Below are 19,178 nucleotides of genomic sequence, written 5' to 3'. Positions count from 1 at the left end.
TTATATATTAATATTTTTAAAAATATGTTTAAATCTTTCTTAATAAGATTATAAAATTTAATTATTTTATTAAATTACAGGAATGGGATCCCCGGGATGGGGAACCTTGTTACCGTCAGCGGGGACGGGGAAGGCTTATAACTTTTGGTTTTCCTGTCTTTCCCTACCTTTTTTTCTTTCAAACCAAACACTGACTGATTGTCCCAAATGTCAGCGGTTTGGTGGTTCTGATCATTCAATTTTAGCTGACTTTTGGGGAGTAGGTGGTAACCGACTGATGTGGGTCAAGTGCTGCAATCACCGTTACTGGTAGCGGGACCACTCGACCATACTTGGCACTTTAGCAGTACACAAGTTGGAGCCTGGAGGACGCAGAGTTCGCATGACGCATCACATTTACCTACCGTTGCGTATAAATCCGCTTTACGTACGTTCAGTCTCTACTCTTCATTCGACATCCTTATAAATTAGGGGATTCCTCCGGCTCGTCTCCCCGTCCTGCATCCTTCCGAGTTCCGAATCTCCAATAAACAGGAGCGGTAGAACTCGAAACCTTTTCCCTCCCTCTCTCTCTCTCATCACAAAAATGGGTAGTCTGGAAAAGGAGAGAACTACGGTGGGTTGGGCAGCAAGAGACCCAACAGGGTTCCTATCGCCTTACACTTACGGTCTAAGGTAGAGCTTTCTTAATTTTGACAAAACCCTCCAAACCCTGCTTTGAAGTTCCATTGATAAATATATTCTATTTTAATTTTCCTTCACAACCCAGTCTGCTCTTTTGTCTGCTAAAGCTTCTTCTTCTTTATCTATGTTTATTCTGTGGTGGTGAAAACAAACAGAAACACAGGTCCGGAGGATGTGTTCATCAAGGTGCTATGTTGTGGCATATGTCATACCGATCTCCACCAACTCAAGAATGACCTCGGAATGTCCAACTACCCCATGGTTCCTGGGTATGTATGTAATTATATATTACTCCGACCGTCCCATTGCTTGTCTTTTGTTTCTCTAAATTGTGTTTTGTTTGTATGTTTCGATTATTCTGTTCTGTAAATAACTGAATTAACTTTGAAGGCATGAAGTCGTGGGTGAAGTGGTGGAGGTTGGGTCTGGTGTGACCAAGCTCAAAGCCGGTGATCGCGTCGGAGTTGGCGTCATAGTTGGGTGTTGCAGAGAGTGCTCTCCTTGTAAATCGAACATCGAGCAGTACTGTAACAAGAGGATTTGGTCCTATAATGATGTCCACCCCGATGGTAAACCCACCCAAGGAGGGTTCGCTGGCGCCATGGTCGTTGATCAAAAGTAAAAGAAACAGAATCTAGAATCGCTTTACTGTTCTCTTTCTTTCCTCCTTTTCAGTTTTTAGTTCCACCCCATAATGGAAGGTTGATAATTTCTTTTAACCCTGCTGCTTTGGGGTGTTCATGCTAGATTCGTGGTGAAAATACCAGATGGATTGGCACCAGAACAAGCGGCCCCGCTACTATGCGCTGGGTTGACAGTGTATAGCCCGTTGAGCCATTTTGGATTCAAGAAGAGTGGGCTGAGAGGAGGAATTCTGGGTCTCGGGGGGGTTGGACACATGGGTGTGAAGATTGCCAAGGCGATGGGTCACCATGTCACTGTGATTAGCTCCTCCGACAAGAAGAGAGAGGAAGCGTTGGAGCATCTGGGTGCCGATGCCTACCTCGTAAGCTCTGATGCTGAAGCGATGCAAAAGGCCGCTGATAGCCTTGACTACATCATCAACACTGTCCCTGTTTTTCATCCTCTCGAACCTTACCTCTCTCTCTTGAAGGTTGATGGAAAGTTGATCTTGCTCGGCGTCATTGCAAATCCTCTGCAATTCGTTACTCCCGTGGTGATACTAGGTGGGCCTACCTATCTTCTATACTCTCTACTTCATCAGCTTTCTTAATTTTACTGAAAATGTTAAAATGAAATTCGTGTATTGTATGTACCTTGAAGGGAGGAAGACGATCGCGGGGAGCTTCATAGGCAGCATGCAAGAAACAGAAGAGATGCTCGAATTCTGCAAGGAGAAGGGGCTGACTTCGCAGATCGAAGTGGTGAAGATGGATTATGTAAATACAGCCTTGGAAAGGTTGGAAAAAAACGATGTGAGATACAGGTTCGTGGTGGATGTGGCCGGGAGCAAGCTTGATCAGTAACGATACTACAGTCAACAATTGCCAGTGTTATTGCTTCTTTTACATCACTTCGTCCTCACGCATTCTTCTTCTTCTTCTTAATGCTGATTTTTATTGTGAAGTTGTGGTTCTCTCTCTCTCTCGCTAGTGTTTGAGATTTTTTCTGGAGATTCTGAATAATATCATGTAATAAGAATGTGTTATGTAGTGACAGTTAGCCAGGGGATTTGTACTTTTTCTTTTTTCTTAACGATGGAATTATGGAATCAGGAAATAAAGGTTTTCCAGGGGATTTGTACTCACAAATAATGTGAAATGTTAGTTCTGTGAATCCCCATCGCCGTGGGCCCCATAGCATAACCTGGGTGTTGATCGGCCACATGTTGGGTCTCCTTATAATATCCTCGGAAACATGGCAATCAATCCCATTAAATCCATACATGGACGTTGGAAAATCAGAATTCTCATACATACATATTCCTATGTAGATTTTATATAGAACAAGTTAAGCGGTTCACTATCCCCAGGTTCATTTCATTTATGATTGTTGATGTGGATGAAGGGTGGCCTCCATTAACTTGGGCAGCCAAAGTTTTTCTCACCACCCTGCATACTCGGCAAAATGATTTAAATTGAGTTGAACGTGATCAACAATCTAGTCATGACTAGAATGTGGATAAGATTATTGTGGGTGGCAGATATTTGACGTAGGCGTACATGGCAGGCATGGGATTTTGACATGTGGCATTGTTGGGATGGCATCTTGGGTCATCCGCTGCTAACAAATTCTAGGCAAGCTCAAGTATAAATAAGTGGCGTTAGGGAAAGTTATCTTGTCTTTTATATAGGGGTGAGCATAATTTGGTTAAGAAAATTTCGATTTTGGTTTTTTTAGTTCGGTTTTTTGGTTTTTGGTTAAATTGGTTCGGCTATTTCAGTTTTCGGTTTCGGTTTTTTGAATTAGAATTTCGGTTAACCAAATTAACTAAACTTTTTATTATTATATATAATATATAATATATAAAATGTAATATGTAATATATAATATATAATATACTGAAATTCGATTTCATAATATATAATATATATAATAAAATATATATTATTAAAATTCAGTTTTAATCAAAATAACCAAAAACTAGACCTGGCAAAAAGTTGACCCAACCCGCGAACCCGACCCGAAAAATAGGGGTAGGTCTCATATTTAGCAACCCGAATGTGAAAATGACCCGACCCGACCCGAAAAACTGGGTTGGGTTGGGTTGGGTCATGGGTCAACCCATTGACCCGACTGTCAAGTCTAATTGGGATTATTTATGCATGCTAGAAGTTTCCACTCTTTAATTTTTTCTATTTAGTATGTACTTTTTATTGTTTACTCTTTAAATTGTTAAATGTTCAAGTTTTTATTTTATATTTGGAATTTTAAGGTTAATTCTTTTAATTTTGACATTTTTCATGTAATTTTTCTTTATTTTTTTAAATTTCAATTATTTTTTAGGATGACCCGAATTGACCCATGGGTCAACCCTAACTCGAACATTTAGGGTTAGGATCTAGCATTTGACAACCCAACCCAAAATCGACCCGAAATACCTTAACCCAACCCGAACCCGACCCACCCAACCCGATTGCCAGGTCTACCAAAAACCGAACCCAAAATTTTGGTTTCGGATATTTGGATTTTTCTAAATTTCGGTTTTGGTTTTTATATTTTTAATTCGGTTTTTAAAATTTCAGTTTATTTGGTTCAGTTTTTAATCCAATAAACTGAATGCTCACCCCTAGTCTTTTCTACTCTCAAGCTCTCTAGCATCCTGGTGACCTTGTCTGAGCTATCTCTCTCAAGCTTTGTCCGACCCCTTGCTACACACTTACTAACATGACCGTCGGAGTCTCTGCCTCTAAGATAAAACCCAGGGCCTCTGACGTGCTTCTTCCTTCACAGATTGGACTTACAGGCCCTTGACTTATCAACCCTCGAACTCAATTAGCCCTTGTCTACGGAAGCATAATTACATTGTTGCCCTCGGCCCAACCTTGGCAGCAACAATTGGCACCGTTTGTGAGAACAACTACTAAGGCTTCCCCTAAGTAAAGACTTGCTTCAAAAAACTACCAAGCTTCCAACACAATGGCTGATAACCAAGATTACACTCAAAATGCTCAGAACCTAGTCACCATAGACCAATTCAAGATGGTCCTCGACCGACTCGACAATATTACTCAAAGACTAGACGAGGTGGGGCGCTCATCAGGAGGCCACCCATAGGGTAGCCACCCCACTGGGAGCTAGCAGCTAGGGGCATCACAGTGGACGCTCTTCCCAAGCTCCACTGATCCAATGCCCCATTGGACCTAAAAGAGTCGACCCCTCAATGTCCAATAGCAGTAGCCGACATGCTAGCGAGCCGTTGAAGACCTCTTGCCTCCCCAGCCGATAGGGGGTGATCTAGTCAGATCCCGTGACAATTTTCGGGACTACGACCGCTACTATCAAGTGGAGAGCCCTCAGAACGAAGGCAGGCGCTTTGACAACTACAGTCTTCCTCTAAGGGCTGGAGGCCAACACCATGCCTCTCCCTCTCATGTGTCAGATCTCCGTGAACTCCTCAATGATCAACGGGCCCAAAGGAACCAGGACATGCCCGCGTCAAAGTACTCTGGGAACCGGTCTGACCCGTTCCGCATTCGAGAGGACAAAGATGAGTTCCAAGCCCCCATTGACAAGAATTGGCGACCTACAAGTGCAAATCGGCATCATGCAAGATGAACTTCGACAAGTCAAGGAGGGCCGAGGTGATGCCTCCACCAGTTAGAACCCCTCGTCCAATAGAATGGATGCCTTCACCAACAACATCACCTCGGAGCCTCTCCCACCTCACTTCAAAAACCCCACATTGGAAATGTATGATGGAACCACTGACCTAGACGACCACCTGGATAGCTTCCGAGCGCTCATGCTCCTATATAGATATTCTAACACCGTGACGTGCCAAGCTTTCCAGGTGACCTTCAAGGGGGCAGCCCGCCAATGGTTCTTGGGACTCACTCCTCGCTCCATCATCTCGTGGGAACAGTTCACCAATCTTTTCCTCTCCCACTTCATCAATAGCCGGCGGTGCTAGAAGACCGTCATCTCCCTCATGTCCATCCAATAGAAGCATGGTGAGAGTCTATGGTAGCTCGAGGTCCGATACCTCGACCCCTTGGCTTCAATGCATGCAGCAATCAACGACCTCCAGCTTGAACCCCTCAAGTGATCCATCGCCAAGACACTGTCCAAAAACAAGGCAGAATTTTTGAAGAAGGCACAAAAGTACATCACCACCAAGGAGGCCTCGACCGGCAAGCGTCTGGAGAGCAAGGCCGATCCCAACCGTGGGAGTTTAGAGAAGAAGAGGAAGTAGAGACATCCACGACAACAATAACAACAACAAAGATGGCAACAAGAAGCCACCAGCCTTAATCTACAGCAAATATACGCCACTTAACTCTACTCGAACGCAAATCCTCATGCAAGTAGGGAAAGAGGAGTACATGAAGTGGCCGAAAAAAATGAAGAGGAATCCCAAGAGGGGTAATCCAAAGAAGTATTGCAAGTGCCACCGCAGCACTGGCCATGACACTAAGGATTGCTACGACTTGAAAAAATGAAACCAAGTCTCTCATCATCCGTGGTCACTTGAAAGAATATGTGGGGGGCCACACCGGTGCCTTGTCCTCACATCAGCAACAACAACATAATAGCAACATGGCCGGGGTCATTGATGTCATAATGGGGGGCATAAGCTCAGGTGGAGCCACAACCTCAGCCCGAAAGGCCTACACCAAGCAACTCAACATCCAGGGGCCGGCCCCAAGAAGCCAAAGAAATACGAGGGCATCACCTTTTTGGATGACGATCTGAAGGGGGTCTCGGTGCCCTATGATGACGCATTGGTGGTGTCGATGACCATTACCAACTTCATGGTGAAGAGGATCCACATCGATAGTGGGTCATTAGCCAACATCCTCTTTCATGATACTTTGGGAAAGATGAAACTGACCCCAGAGCGGTTGCAGCCGACCGACGTGCCACTCGTCGACTTCTCCTAAAATTTCATCAAACTGGAGGGAAGAATCACCCTACCAATAACGGTAGGAGTAAAGCCTCGGCAATTAGCGAGGATGGCCGAGATCTTGGTCGTGAAGATAAGCTCCCCCTACAATGCCATCATCCGTAGGCTGACCCTTCATGCACTCAAGGTGGCCATTTCTTCCTACCACCTCACCCTAAAGTTTCCCATTGAGCACGGCGTCAAAGTTGTTCAAGGGGATTGACAAACAGCCAGACAATGCTATGTGGCAGCGCTAATAGGCAAAAATAAAGAAGCTTTGTCGTTGGAGGGGCTCGACCTTAGGAACGAACCAGCAAGCTGAGGACCTTGTTTCATTACCCCTAGACAAGGACGAGCCTGAGAATACAGTGCGCGTCAGGTCTAACCTTCCTCCAAACACCATTTCTGAACTGGTAAGCTTCCTTAAAGCTAATGCTGACGTCTCTGCTTGGTCTTCCACTGACATGCCCGGAATTGACCCTTTGGTCATTACTCAAGGCAGAGTGTGGACCCAAGTTGTAGGCCAGTTCAGCAGAAAAAGAGGAACTTTGCACTGGAGCATTGGAAAGCCATCGAAGAGGAGGTTGATAAGCTACTTGACGTTGGCTTCATTCGAGAGGTACATTACCCTAACTGGTTGTCCAATGTGGTCATGGTTAAGAAGGCTAATGGGAAATGGCAGATCTATATTGATTTCACAGACCTCAATTGAGCCTGCCTCAAAGTTAGCTTTCCTTTGCCGAGGATTGACCACCTCGTCAACACCACCACAGAGTACGAGCTATTAAGCTTCACAGATGCCTTATCTAGATACAACCAGATTAAGATGCATGCCAAGGACAAGGAGAAGAACTCATTCATCACTAAGCATGGAACCTACTGCTATAAAGTCATGTCCTTCAACTTGAATAATGCCGAAGCCACCTATCAACGGCTTGTGAACAAAGTTTTCTAGCACTAGATGGGAAGAAACGTCGAAGCCTATGTGGATGACATGGTTGTGAAGAGTGTAAAGGCACTAGATGGGAAGAAATGTCGAAGCCTTTGTTACGCTGAGGAAGTACGACATGAGGCTTAACCCCAGCAAGTGTGCTTTTGGCGTCACCTCGATAAAATTCTTGGGCTTTATCATCACACAGTGGGGTATTGAGGCCAACCCGGACTATACTTGACATGGCACCACCTCGGTCGATCAAAGAAACTTAGAGGCTTACCGGCTGAGTGGCTGCCCTCAACCGATTCATGTCGAAGTTGGCCAACCGTTGCCTACCCTTCTTCTGAGCCACCAAGAAACTGAAGGCATTCAAGTGGACCAAAGAATGCCAACAAGCCTTCGACAAACTAAACTCTTACCTCACCTCACCCCCTCTGCTCACTCGGCCGCTTCTATAAACACTTTGTTCCTATACCTCTCGGTTGGGGACGATACCGTCAACTCTATTCCAGTGAGAGAAAAAGGAGTGCAAAGGCCTATCTACTATGTTAGCAAGGTCCTCTGCGACACCGAGACCAGGTACCCTGAAGTGGAGAAGTTGGCTTTCACCTTGGTGGTCTCGGTTAGAAAACTCAAACCCTATTTTCAAGACTACAACACCACAGTCTTGACCAGCCAACCCCTCAAGTCGGTACTTTCCAAGCTCAAGACCTCAGGTCGGCTAACCAAATGGGTTATTGAGCTATATGAGTTTAACTTAAAGTACTAGATGAGGCCTATAATCAAAGTGCAAGTCCTGGCGGATTTCTTGGTGGAGTGCACCTTCAGTAGATCCCTCAACTAGGCTCCCATAAAAGATGAGGGACCTCAGCCGATCTGGAAACTATTCATGGATGGGTCTTTCAATGCAAAGGGAAGTGGAGCAGGCCTCATACTCGTTACCTTGGAAGACAATGAGGTGGAGTATGCATTGTGATTTGACTTCTCGGCCTCGAACAATGAAGCTGGAGTATGAGGCCCTACTTATCAGATTGCAACTTGCTAAAGACCTCGGCGCCCAACACATTGAAGTCTTTAGTGACTCTCAACTGGTGGTGAACCAAGTAAATGGCGAGTACGAGACCAGAGAACCCAACATATCTACGTACTTGGCCAAGGTACGAGAGCTAGCCCACCACTTTCAATGCTTTGCCATGCTGCAAGTCCCACGAGCTGAGAACATGAGGGCCAACACCTTATCCAAGTTGGCAAGTACTTCAGGTCTAGCCCTCAGCCACACTGTCCGTTATGAGAAGCTAGCATGACCCAGCATAGAAGAAGCTCATGTACTCCCTATGCAAGCCGAGCCCTATTGGATGGATCCCATCGTCAACTACCTACAACATGAACAACTCCCCTCTGATAGAAATGAAGCAAGGCGAGTCTGACAACAAGCAGCCCAATACCTTGCCCTACCCCAATGCCTTTGTTAGGAGGAGGGTGAGTACGTGCTCTAGGAGATACATGAAGGCATTTGTAGCAACCACCTCGGAGGTAGAGCCTTGGCCCAAAAAGTAGTAAGGCAAGGGTATTTTTGGCCGCCATATAAAAGGATGCAATTGAGCTAGTGCAAAAGTATGACCGATGCTAGAGACACTCCAACATCTCCCAATGGCCATCCACAACTCTATCAGCTCTCAATAGTCTATGGCCCTTCGCCAAAGGAGAATGGATCTCCTCGGCCATTTCCCTCAATTCACTGGGAATAGGAAATACCTTGTTTTCGCAATTGATTACTTCACTAAGTGGATTGAAGCCGATCCCTTGGCCATCATCACAGCCAAGATGATTCAAGATTTCTTTTGGAAGAACATCATTTGCCACTTCGGCATCCCCCACATGCTCGTCGCTGACAACGACAAGCAATTCGATGATGCCAGGTTTAGAGAATGGTGTGCCAGCCTCGGCATCAAGCAGAGCAGTACACCTTGGTGGGCTTCCCCTAAACCAACGGGCTATTGAGGTCACCAACAGGACTATCTTGGACAGGATGAAGACAAGACTAAATAGAGCCAGAGGCCTCTGGGCTGATGAACTATACAGTGTCCTATGGGCCTATCGGACAACACCTCGGACCGCCATGGGTGAGACCCCGTTTAACTTGACTTATGGCACCAAGATTGTCATTCCAGCAAAGATTGTCTAGGCGACACTTCAGACTGAGGCATACAATGAAGCTGAGAATGATGAAGAACTTAGAAATAATTTGGACCTATTGGAAGGCGTCTGAGAGCAGGCTCAACTCAGGGTTGTGGCCTATTAGTAGAGGGTATCCCACTACTACAACTCTCGAGTGAAACAACGACATTACAAGGAAGGCGACCTTGTCCTAAAAAAGGTCATGGTGCCTAAGCCTGGTGTTGGAAAGCTCGGCCCCAACTGGGAAGGTCCCTACAGAATCAAGAAGGTCATTGTCCCTGACACCTTTTGGCTAGAAAACTTGAATGGAAGATTGGTTCCTCATACTTGAAACTCTAAGAACCTCCTAATGTACTACCAATGAGATGTAATTTCTTAAAGGCTTATCAATGAAAAGTGCAAAGTTCCTCCCCCCCTTAACTTCAGCTTTAGTGTTAATGTTTTGACTTCACTCAGCGCCCAGGACCCCTCAACCGTGTGACTAGCTAAAGCACACAACCTTTACAAAGTATATGCATTTGAACTAGACGACAGCCAAGGCACACGACTCTCAGTGAGTCATACGCCTACCTACCCTTTTAGCTAAGGTAGAGAATCTCGCGCTCTTGCCAAGGTGAGTCCACCTCGCATGGGTTGGAGTCCGCACCCCGCACTGAGGTATCCACCTCGGCAGGGTGAGACTCTACGGCCTACCTTGAGGTGCCCACCTCGGCCCCAATAGACTCTCCGCTCTCATAAAAAAGGCTACCCAAACTAATACTAGATATATTGAACTAAGTCGAAGAAGACAACAGGAAACGAAAACAAGGAGAGATAAACTCACCAAGAAGACCGGAGGAAGCGAAAAGACATCGGGTGCAAAGGCAACTAACACCAAATCGGATGAACTGGAGCACGACCTCAACAAACTCGAGCACACAATATGTGGCAAAAAAATGGGTCCCTCTGGCTCATATTTATAGCCATCGTGATTGGAGCTCAACGGTCGAGATCTATGCAATCCGACGGCTCCCATGAAAACCAGTTGCACGCTACCCGAGGTCGAAATCGGTTAAGTGCGTGTTTTGATGTCCGCGGAGAGGTCTGACCGAAGAGTCATCTCCCGAACCGCCTGGAAGTCGTGCCAAACCCACCTGGGCTTACCATGAACTCCCCGCACCAGGTCGGGACCCCTAGCATGGGGAGTGGGGGGCAAAGGCCCATTAAGGTTATGTACTCAAAAAACCTTCCAAATTGCTACCCAGTTGGGCTTCCTTGTATGGCGTGGGACCCAAGCATTGATCTACACAACAGCCACATGGGTTCAGCCCAGCCTTTGTTACAAGGCTTAGCCGAATGCACTGCTGAAGACAGTGTACCCCCTGAAACCCATCAAATGAGCTCTATGGGCCCAACACTTACACTAAGTGGTCCCTGGGCCAAGCCACCTTGTAACACCCAGGGACTGTGGGCAGATGCAAGATTAGCCCATCAGGCATTATCCTCAATGGTCTTACACTTAACCTCTCAGCCCATAATGATCATACACTGCCCGACAAGAGAGGACCTCTCCCTCGGCTGCAAGGAATAGTGTTGCACTCTCCACTTATATGGATCCCGGGAATTAAAACCTTCTTGCAAACAATTTAGAAACCATACATATATACTTTTATATCTTATATAAAATATATTTTGCAAAACAAATCTCAACGGTTGAAATCGGCTGCCGGCAGTCTTGGTTTCCATTAGTGAGAGTGCATCCCCGATCATTACCTTTGTCCGACAAAGGGGCTGATCCTGTCACTATGATCACCCACTCAGATGAATTCTCGGACTGTCCCAACATACCCAGGTTTTGACCCCCACTAAGGATCTCACTGATTGGTACATCAAAGATAGCCCAATCCGACACCTAGTGCGATATCATAATCGAGTCTAGGGGTCGGGTGTAACTTTCTAGTTTTGCCCATCAATCTCCAAGGTCTAGGGCAATACTGGAAATCTAGTCCAGTTCAAAGATTCAATTAATCCTACACTGTATGTGCCTAGGGTCTCACCCTGGCAGCTGAGACAGGCCACCCCAACTGACTTGGTGGCACCACAGTGTCAGCCTTGTCAGGATAGGTCTCCCCAGACCGACCCACTAGCTGTGAACATTGTAAACTAACACGAGTCTCATTAAGTGTCCAGTTTAAGGGGTATTACACAGAAACATACCAAGGGAACATGAATCAAATATGTATCTTTATTCATTTACAATAAACTCACAAAGTACATCATTCTGATTGAAGCTAAGGGCATACAAAACTGTCTAACAGCTCCCACTTGCACTTAGGTCCAATCAGGTACTAGCCGGAGTCCCATGCTTTCCACCGGTTTCTCAAACACTTTTTGTGATAGTGGCTTTGTCAATGGGTCTGCTACATTTTCCGTTGACGCTACCTTCTGAATCAGGACGTCCCCTCTACCAACAATCTCCCGCAGTACGTGGTACTTCCTCTCGATGTGTTTCGACTTCGAGTGGGCTCGTGGCTCCTTAGCCTGAGCAATGGCTCCATTGTTGTCACACAACAATGGGATCGGTGATGTGCTGGATGGAACAACTCCCAACTCGTGAACGAACTTCTTCATCCACACAGCTTCTTTGGCAGCCTCACTTACGGCAATGTATTCGGCCTCGGTCGTGGAGTCTACAGTGGACCCCTGTTTGCTACTTTTCCAGCAAACAACATACGATCCTATCGTGAAAACATATCCAGATGTAGACTTTTTATCATCTGAGTCTGACTGGAAATTGGCATCTGTAAACCCCTGGATCTGTAGTGAGCTACCGTTGAGCACCAAACAAAACTCTTTTGTCCTTCGAAGGTACTTAAGTATGTTTTTCACAGCAGTCCAATGCTCCTGCCCTGGGTTGGCCTGAAATCTGCTTACTACACTCACTGCCTAAACAATGTCAGGACGAGTGCACAGCATGGCATACATGATGCTCCCTACGGCAGAGGCATAGGGAATGTCTTTCTTGCCATCAATCTCCTCAGAAGTCTTGGGAGACATCTTCTTGGAGAGAGTGACTCCGTGCCTGAAAGGAACATTTCCTTTCTTGGAGTTTTCCATGCTGTATCTTTTGACTATTTTGTCAATATAAGAAGATTGGGATAATCCAATTATCCGCTTCGATCTATCTCTATAGAGTCAAAGACCCAGTATATAGGAGGCTTCTCCAAGATCTTTCATGGAGAATTGCTGCGAAAGCCATACTTTCACCGTAGTTAACATTCCTACATCATTCCCAATGAGTAGAATGTCATCTACATATAGAACCAAGAAGGTAACCTTATCTCCACTGAACTTCCTGTAGACACAGGGTTCATCCACATTCTGCTCGAAGTCAAACGATTTGACAGCAGAGTCAAAACGGATGTTCCAACTTCTAGAAACTTGCTTAAGTCCATAAATGGATCTATTAAGTTTACATACCATGTTTTCCTGATCTGCAGCAATGAAGCCTTGCGGCTGCTGCATATAGATATCTTCAGTAAGATCTCCATTCAGGAATGCAGTTTTGACATCCATCTGCCAAATCTCATAATCATGGTATGCTGCTACAGCTAGTAGGATCCTAATGGATTTAAGCATGGCCACAGGCGAAAAGGTTTCCTCATAATCGATGCCTTCTTTCTGAGTGTACCCTTTTGCCACAAGACGAGCCTTGAAGGTCTCAATCCTACAATCGGGGCCCTTCTTCCTCTTGTAAATCCATTTGCAACCGATTGCTTTTACCCCGGAGGGTGGATCTACTAGAGTCCAAACTCCATTGGCCTCCATTGAGTCCATCTCTGCTCTCATGGCCTCCACCCACTTCTGGGAATCTATGTCCAACATAGCTTCCGCGTAAGTCACGGGATCCTCTTCACTAGTCAAGGTTTCCACCAGGTAATTATCCTAATCATAACCATAACGGACTGGTGGCCTGGATGCCCGAGTGGATTTTCTAAGTTGGTCACTACCTGGAACTTGTGGGACATCTCCCACTGCTCCTGAGTTCTCCTCATTAAGAACAACTTCCTAACGATGGGTGTCCAGGATATAGTCGTTTTCCAAGAATTGCGCATTTCGACTGTAGAACACTTTCTGTTCACTTGGGTCATAGAAAAGGTAACCTACAGAGCCTTTTGGGTAGCCTACAAATAGGCAACGGCTGGCCTTAGATTCCAACTTGTCTGCACTCATTCTTTTAACGTGTGCAGGACAACCCCAAATCTTCAAATGTCTGACACTTGGTTTCTTTCCGGTCCAAAGTTCATATGGAGTATTCGGAACCGATTTGGTTGGAACCCGATTCAGCACGTAAATCGCAGTCTCTAATGCGTAACCCCAAAAGGATGTGGGTAACTCTGAGTGTATGAGAAGCGACCAGACCATATCTAATAAGGTCCTATTCCTCCTCTCTGAAACACCGTTAAGTTGTGGTGTAGCAGGAGGAGCTAATTGTGATACTATCCCATTTTGCCTCAAGTAGTCCCTGAATTCGTCAGAGAGATACTCGCCACCTCGATCTGATCGAAGGGCTTTAATTTCTCTCCTAACTGTTTCTCGATCTCTTGTCTAAACTCTTTGAACTTTTCAAAGGATTCAGACTTGTGTCTCATTAGGTACACGTAACCATATCGTGAAAAATCATCTGTGAAGGTGATGAAATACACGTGTTGATTTCGTGTCCTAACACTCAGGGGACCACATACATCAGTATGTATTAGGTCAAGTGTGCCTGTACATCTTTTAGGCTTACCGTAAAATGGCCGTTTCGTCATTTTGCCTTGTAGGCAAGGCTCATAGGTGGGAAGATCTTCTACAGCTAGAAAATCCAAAGGACCATCCTTTACCAACATTGTGATTCGGTCAACATCGATGTGGCCAAGTCGGTAATGCCACAGACACGTGGGATTAACTGTATCACAGCCTCTCTTCTTGGGGATTTCAGCTGACGTAGTTTCGGTTATGTTAGTTTCTTGAGAAGGATGTAGAACATAGAGACCGTTCTCCAGTTCCCCGTCTGCGATGAATCTGTTGTTTCTTTTAATAGTAATCGTATTACTAAAGAAGACAGAATAACCATCTACACACAGTTTTGAGACAGAAATCAAATTTCTTCTTAAATTTTGTACATAAAGACAATCTTTCAGTACAATTATTCCATCTCTAAAATATAATTCCACGGTTCCTATGGCCGCGGCTGCAACAATTGCAGTAGTCCCCAAGTAGAGTGTGACTTCTCCTTCACTCAGCCTTATCCATCCTATGGACGCCCAAAGATTGCGGAATAAGGGGCGAATTTCAAAAATTTATCTCTCCCTTCAACTGGGAATCGTATTCCCTATTTAGAAAATCACATTTTCAAGGATCAATCTTGAACCATAAACTGAACCAGATCTGAACCAAAAGGAGTGGGAGAGGATTATACCTGATACGGAGAAATACTATCTCCCAATGGAGGTGTTCACACCCAAGGAAGGATCCAAAATCTGCTCCCACAGAAGATGGCGCAGTGAAGGATGGAGCAGAATCAACAACGTTCTTCAAAAGAACTTGACCCTTCGCAAGAATCAACTGGACGGCTTGTGAGTACAACTCCAACCAATCTTTCCCCAAAAGATTGAGATCAAAATCAAATCTTGATTGCTCCCAAGAACTGGAGATCGAACTGAAGGAATGGCAATGGCAGGAAGGTGGCGGCAGGAGAGAATTCGCAGTATGCACGAAATCTCTCAATCTCTCTTTCTTTAAGAGAAGAAATGCTGTTGATTATTTTTTTTTTAAAAGGCTACCGCCCCCTTCCCCTTTTATAATCTCAAAGGGATCAGCTCCTAATCAGATTAGGAGTTGCTAATCCAAATCATATTTGGGTTAGAAGTCCCTTAGTGATAAGGGATAATCCTTATCTTATCTGCAGATCAGATTAGCTATCTCCTAATGTAATTAGGAGGTTTCCATATCTAAATGTCATTTAGATCTTGGACTCTCTGAGTGGATAGGGTCTAAGCCCAATCCTTTTAGCTGACCCACTTCAGAATTCGCCCCCTTTAAATGACTGATCAAATCAGCCCAGTTCAAAATGGGCCTAAGGCCCATTTAAGGTTATGTACTCAAAAAGCCTTCCAAACTGCTGCCCAGTTGGGCTTCCTTGTATGGCGTGGGACCCAAGCATTGATCTACACATCAGCCACATGGGTTCAGCCCAGCCTTTGTTACAAGGCTTGGCCGAATGCACTGTTGAAGACAGTGTACCCCCTGAAACCCATCAAATGGGCTCTATGGGCCCAATACTTACACTAAGTGGTCCCTGGGCCAAGCCACCTTGTAACACCCAGGGACTGTGGGCAGATGCAAGATTTGCCCATCAGGTGTTATCCTCAATGGTCTTACACTTAACCTCTTAGCCCGTAATGATCATACACTGCCCGACAAGAGAGGACCTCTCCCTCGGCTGCAAGGAATAGTGTTGCACTCTCCACTCATATGGATCCCGGGAATTAAAACCTTCTTGTAAACATTTTAGAAACCATAATATATATACTTTTATATCTTATATAAAATTTATTTTGCAAAACAAATCTCAACGGTTGAAATCGGCTGCCGGCAGTCTTGGTTTCCATCAGTGAGAGTGCATCCCCGATCATTACCTTTGTCCGACAAAGGGGCTGATCCTGTCACTATGATCACCCACTCAGATGAATTCTCAGACTGTCCCAACATACCCAGGTTTTGACCCCCGCTAAGGATCTCACTGATTGGTACATCAAAGATAGCCCAATCCGACACCTAGTGCGGTATCATAATTGAGTCTAGGGGTCGGGTGTAACTTTCCAGTTTTGCCCATTAATCTCCAAGGTCCAGGGCAATACTGGAAATCTGGTCCAGTTCAAAGATTCAATTAATCCTACACTATATGTGCCTAGGGTCTCACCCTGGCAGCTGAGACAGGCCACCCCAACTGACTTGGTGGCACCACAGTGTCAGCCTTGTCAGGATAGGTCTCCCCAAACCGACCCACTGGCTGTGAACATTCTAAACTAACACGAGTCTCATTAAGTGTCCAGTTTAAGGGGTATTACACAGAAACATACCAAGGGAACATGAATCAAATATGTATCTTTATTCATTTACAATAAACTCATAAAGTACATCATTCTGATTGAAGCTAAGGGCATACAAAACTGTCTAACAAGAGCACCTCAACACCAGAGCACCTCGGTACCCACACACGCCGAGGTGTCACATAACCGAACCTAGAAGGGCACCAGTTATCTCCGAGCCTCCTAGGATCACATTGCGTAACCGTAGGCCTTATATTCTCCCCGTCCAAATTGGAGGGAAACAATAAACCTCATTAATTGACACATTACTCTCCTGCCAAAGCGAAACGGATCCTAACGTCACGGGCCGAAGGTTCTGGGAACGTTTCGAGAGACCTACAACATCTTAGCTATATAAGGGCATCACCCCCCAAGACTCAGGTACGCGCGGTTATTTGCTCACTAGCACTCAAGTATTCAGCTCGCATCCATAATACAGTACGAACTTAAGAATTGGATCGACCTTGCCGGGTTATCCACCCCGGGTTCTCTGATCCTTTATCTTGCAACTTGGTCCAACTCGCCATGCGACTAGGGTCCAGGAAATCTTCTAGCTAGGAGCTTCCAGATCGCGCACTATCATAATTATTCCTCTTTTTTGGGATAGAAATATGAATTCTTCTTTTACTTATTTGTTAGATAAGTTTCAATCCAAATTAAATGGGTGGAAAGCTGTCAATTTATCTCAGGTAGGTAAGCTAGTTATTTTGAAATCAGCTCTTCAATCCATTCCTAATCATGTCATGTTTGTTGTGGCTCTTCCAAACGGTCTGAATGAAAAACTTGTTAGAGTTCTAAGGAAATTTTGGTGGTCTTTTGGGAAGAATACTAAGGGTTTTAGTTGGACAAATTGGAATCAAATTTGCTCTCCTAGATCCTATGGTGGTTAAATATGTTCAATTTCACTGTATTTTTCCTCATAAATTGAAATCTAATTGTTCAAGAATTTGGAAAAATATTTATAGATCCATCTTTCTTCTTAAACCTAATCTGGTGTTTAAGGTTTCGTTGAATTCTGCTGAGAATATTTAGAATGTGCTTTGAATTCAAGTAGATAATCATTTTATCTTGGTTTTCAAAACTGGACCAGACTGGATGGTCGGACCAGAAAACCGGGAACTGGTTCCATTTTCCCCCAAACCTGCATTTTTCCACCAAAACCGTTGATTTTGGTCAGCAAACCGCTGAACCAGCTGGTTAATTGTTCGAACCGTTTGAATGATTTGGACTGTTTTTCAATTTTTTAATTTTTTTTCAAAACGGGCTGACCATTCGGGTCGAACGGTCAGACCGTTCAAACCAATAACCAGTTCGATCACCGGTTCGGTTTTAAAAACCATGCATTTTATAGCTAGCTCCTTTGGCCCTGTGGCTCGGCAAACTAGGAATATCTCATTTAATGAGTTTTTGGATTCCATAGGAAATTGGAATTTGGAAGCAGTATGTCAGTCTCTTAGGGATAATTGGGTGTCTTATGTTTTGAATGTGCATATATTTAGGGATATCCAGGTTGATAGGTTTAGTTGGAGGTTAGCAAAGAATGGTTCTCTGACCGTTAAGAATGCTTATATATCAATCTGGAGGAGGAGGGAATTTCAATGATCCTCGGAGAAAGAAAGGTTAATTAGAGAGGTTTGGAAACTGAAGGTTGGTCCTAGGTATAAGTTGTGTTTATGGAGGGTGATTAGAAATTTTGTTCCGGTTGCCGCTTTCACTCTTGAACGAGGATTTAATGTTTCCAGTTGTTGTGTATTTTGTGGAAATATGGAAGAGAGAGCTATGCATTTGTTGGCAAGAGCTCGGTAGTTTAATTGTTCTTGGAATGTGAAAACTGATTTTTTTGCTAATACGTACTGAACCTACTGCTGATATTATTATTGAAAATTTAGTGAAGGTTTTATCTCGGGTTTGTCCTACACTTAATTCGCTACGATAGTATCGTAGCAAAAGTGGTTTATCTACGCTTTTATTTTGGAATTTGGACCCATGAATAACGATACGATCCTTGTGTCAACCAATGTTATTCAATAGCATTTCTGCGTTTGGCTACTACTACAATATGTATGCAGCAGAAAATTTCACGCTATACATATATGCTTGTGGTTGCAAAAGAATGTAGTTTTCAATTTAATGCAATCTTAATCTCGTTGGATGGGTTTGAACTTGCATGGTATGTACAGGAAGCTTAAGAACAGCCAAAACTGCCAAAATATATTTCCTCTGATCCTCTCATCGTCGACTACATTTTTTCAGGGTAAAAAGCTCTCATGGAAATGGATCTATCAAGTCCAGATCATGGTATTCTTAAGCCCAAGCCCAGGCCCATTAGTCCGCAGCTTCAGAGAACCTAAACAAAGCAAATTGGCAATGTGCAGGAGGAGAGGAAGCCTTATTAGAAAGTAGAGCTCTGGCCTAGTACCCTAGTACGTGCCTGCAGGCGCCATGCTATGTGCCAAAGCTTCATCATATATACTGACAAGACAACGAGAAAAATAGTTGAAGTAAATTTTAAAATAAACAGCAAAATCTTTTTACTCTGTTATAAATTGGCAAATATAGAGGAGACATTTCAAGAACATCTCATAGTTGTAGCAATCATATTTCTTTTAAGATTTTCTCCATGCCTTCAATATCTTCAATGGCGAGAAAGGATCAGGTTTCTTTTCTCTTAGTAGTTCGTTTATATACTCTTTCTTATCTT

The 19,178-nt window shown here is 44.4% G+C and overlaps 1 protein-coding gene across 1 annotated transcript; it reads left to right on the top strand.

Moving 5' to 3' along the window:
* The first annotated feature begins 442 nt into the window (after positions 1-442).
* LOC104590534 (cinnamyl alcohol dehydrogenase 1) lies at positions 443-2,507 on the top strand. The gene is made up of 5 exons (XM_010249244.3): positions 443-675; positions 840-953; positions 1,075-1,302; positions 1,432-1,871; positions 1,969-2,507. The coding sequence occupies exons 1-5, from the start codon at positions 587-589 to the stop codon at positions 2,169-2,171; spliced, it is 1,074 nt and encodes a 357-aa protein (XP_010247546.1). The 5' UTR covers positions 443-586; the 3' UTR covers positions 2,172-2,507.
* Positions 2,508-19,178: the final 16,671 nt, after the last annotated feature.

This window comes from Nelumbo nucifera, chromosome 1 (assembly GCF_055504915.1).
Source record: "Nelumbo nucifera cultivar China Antique chromosome 1, China Antique-T2T, whole genome shotgun sequence".
NCBI classification, from domain to species: domain Eukaryota; kingdom Viridiplantae; phylum Streptophyta; class Magnoliopsida; order Proteales; family Nelumbonaceae; genus Nelumbo; species Nelumbo nucifera.
The sequence above is the reverse complement of the archived record's forward strand: the minus strand, read 5'-3'. Positions and strand labels throughout refer to the sequence as shown.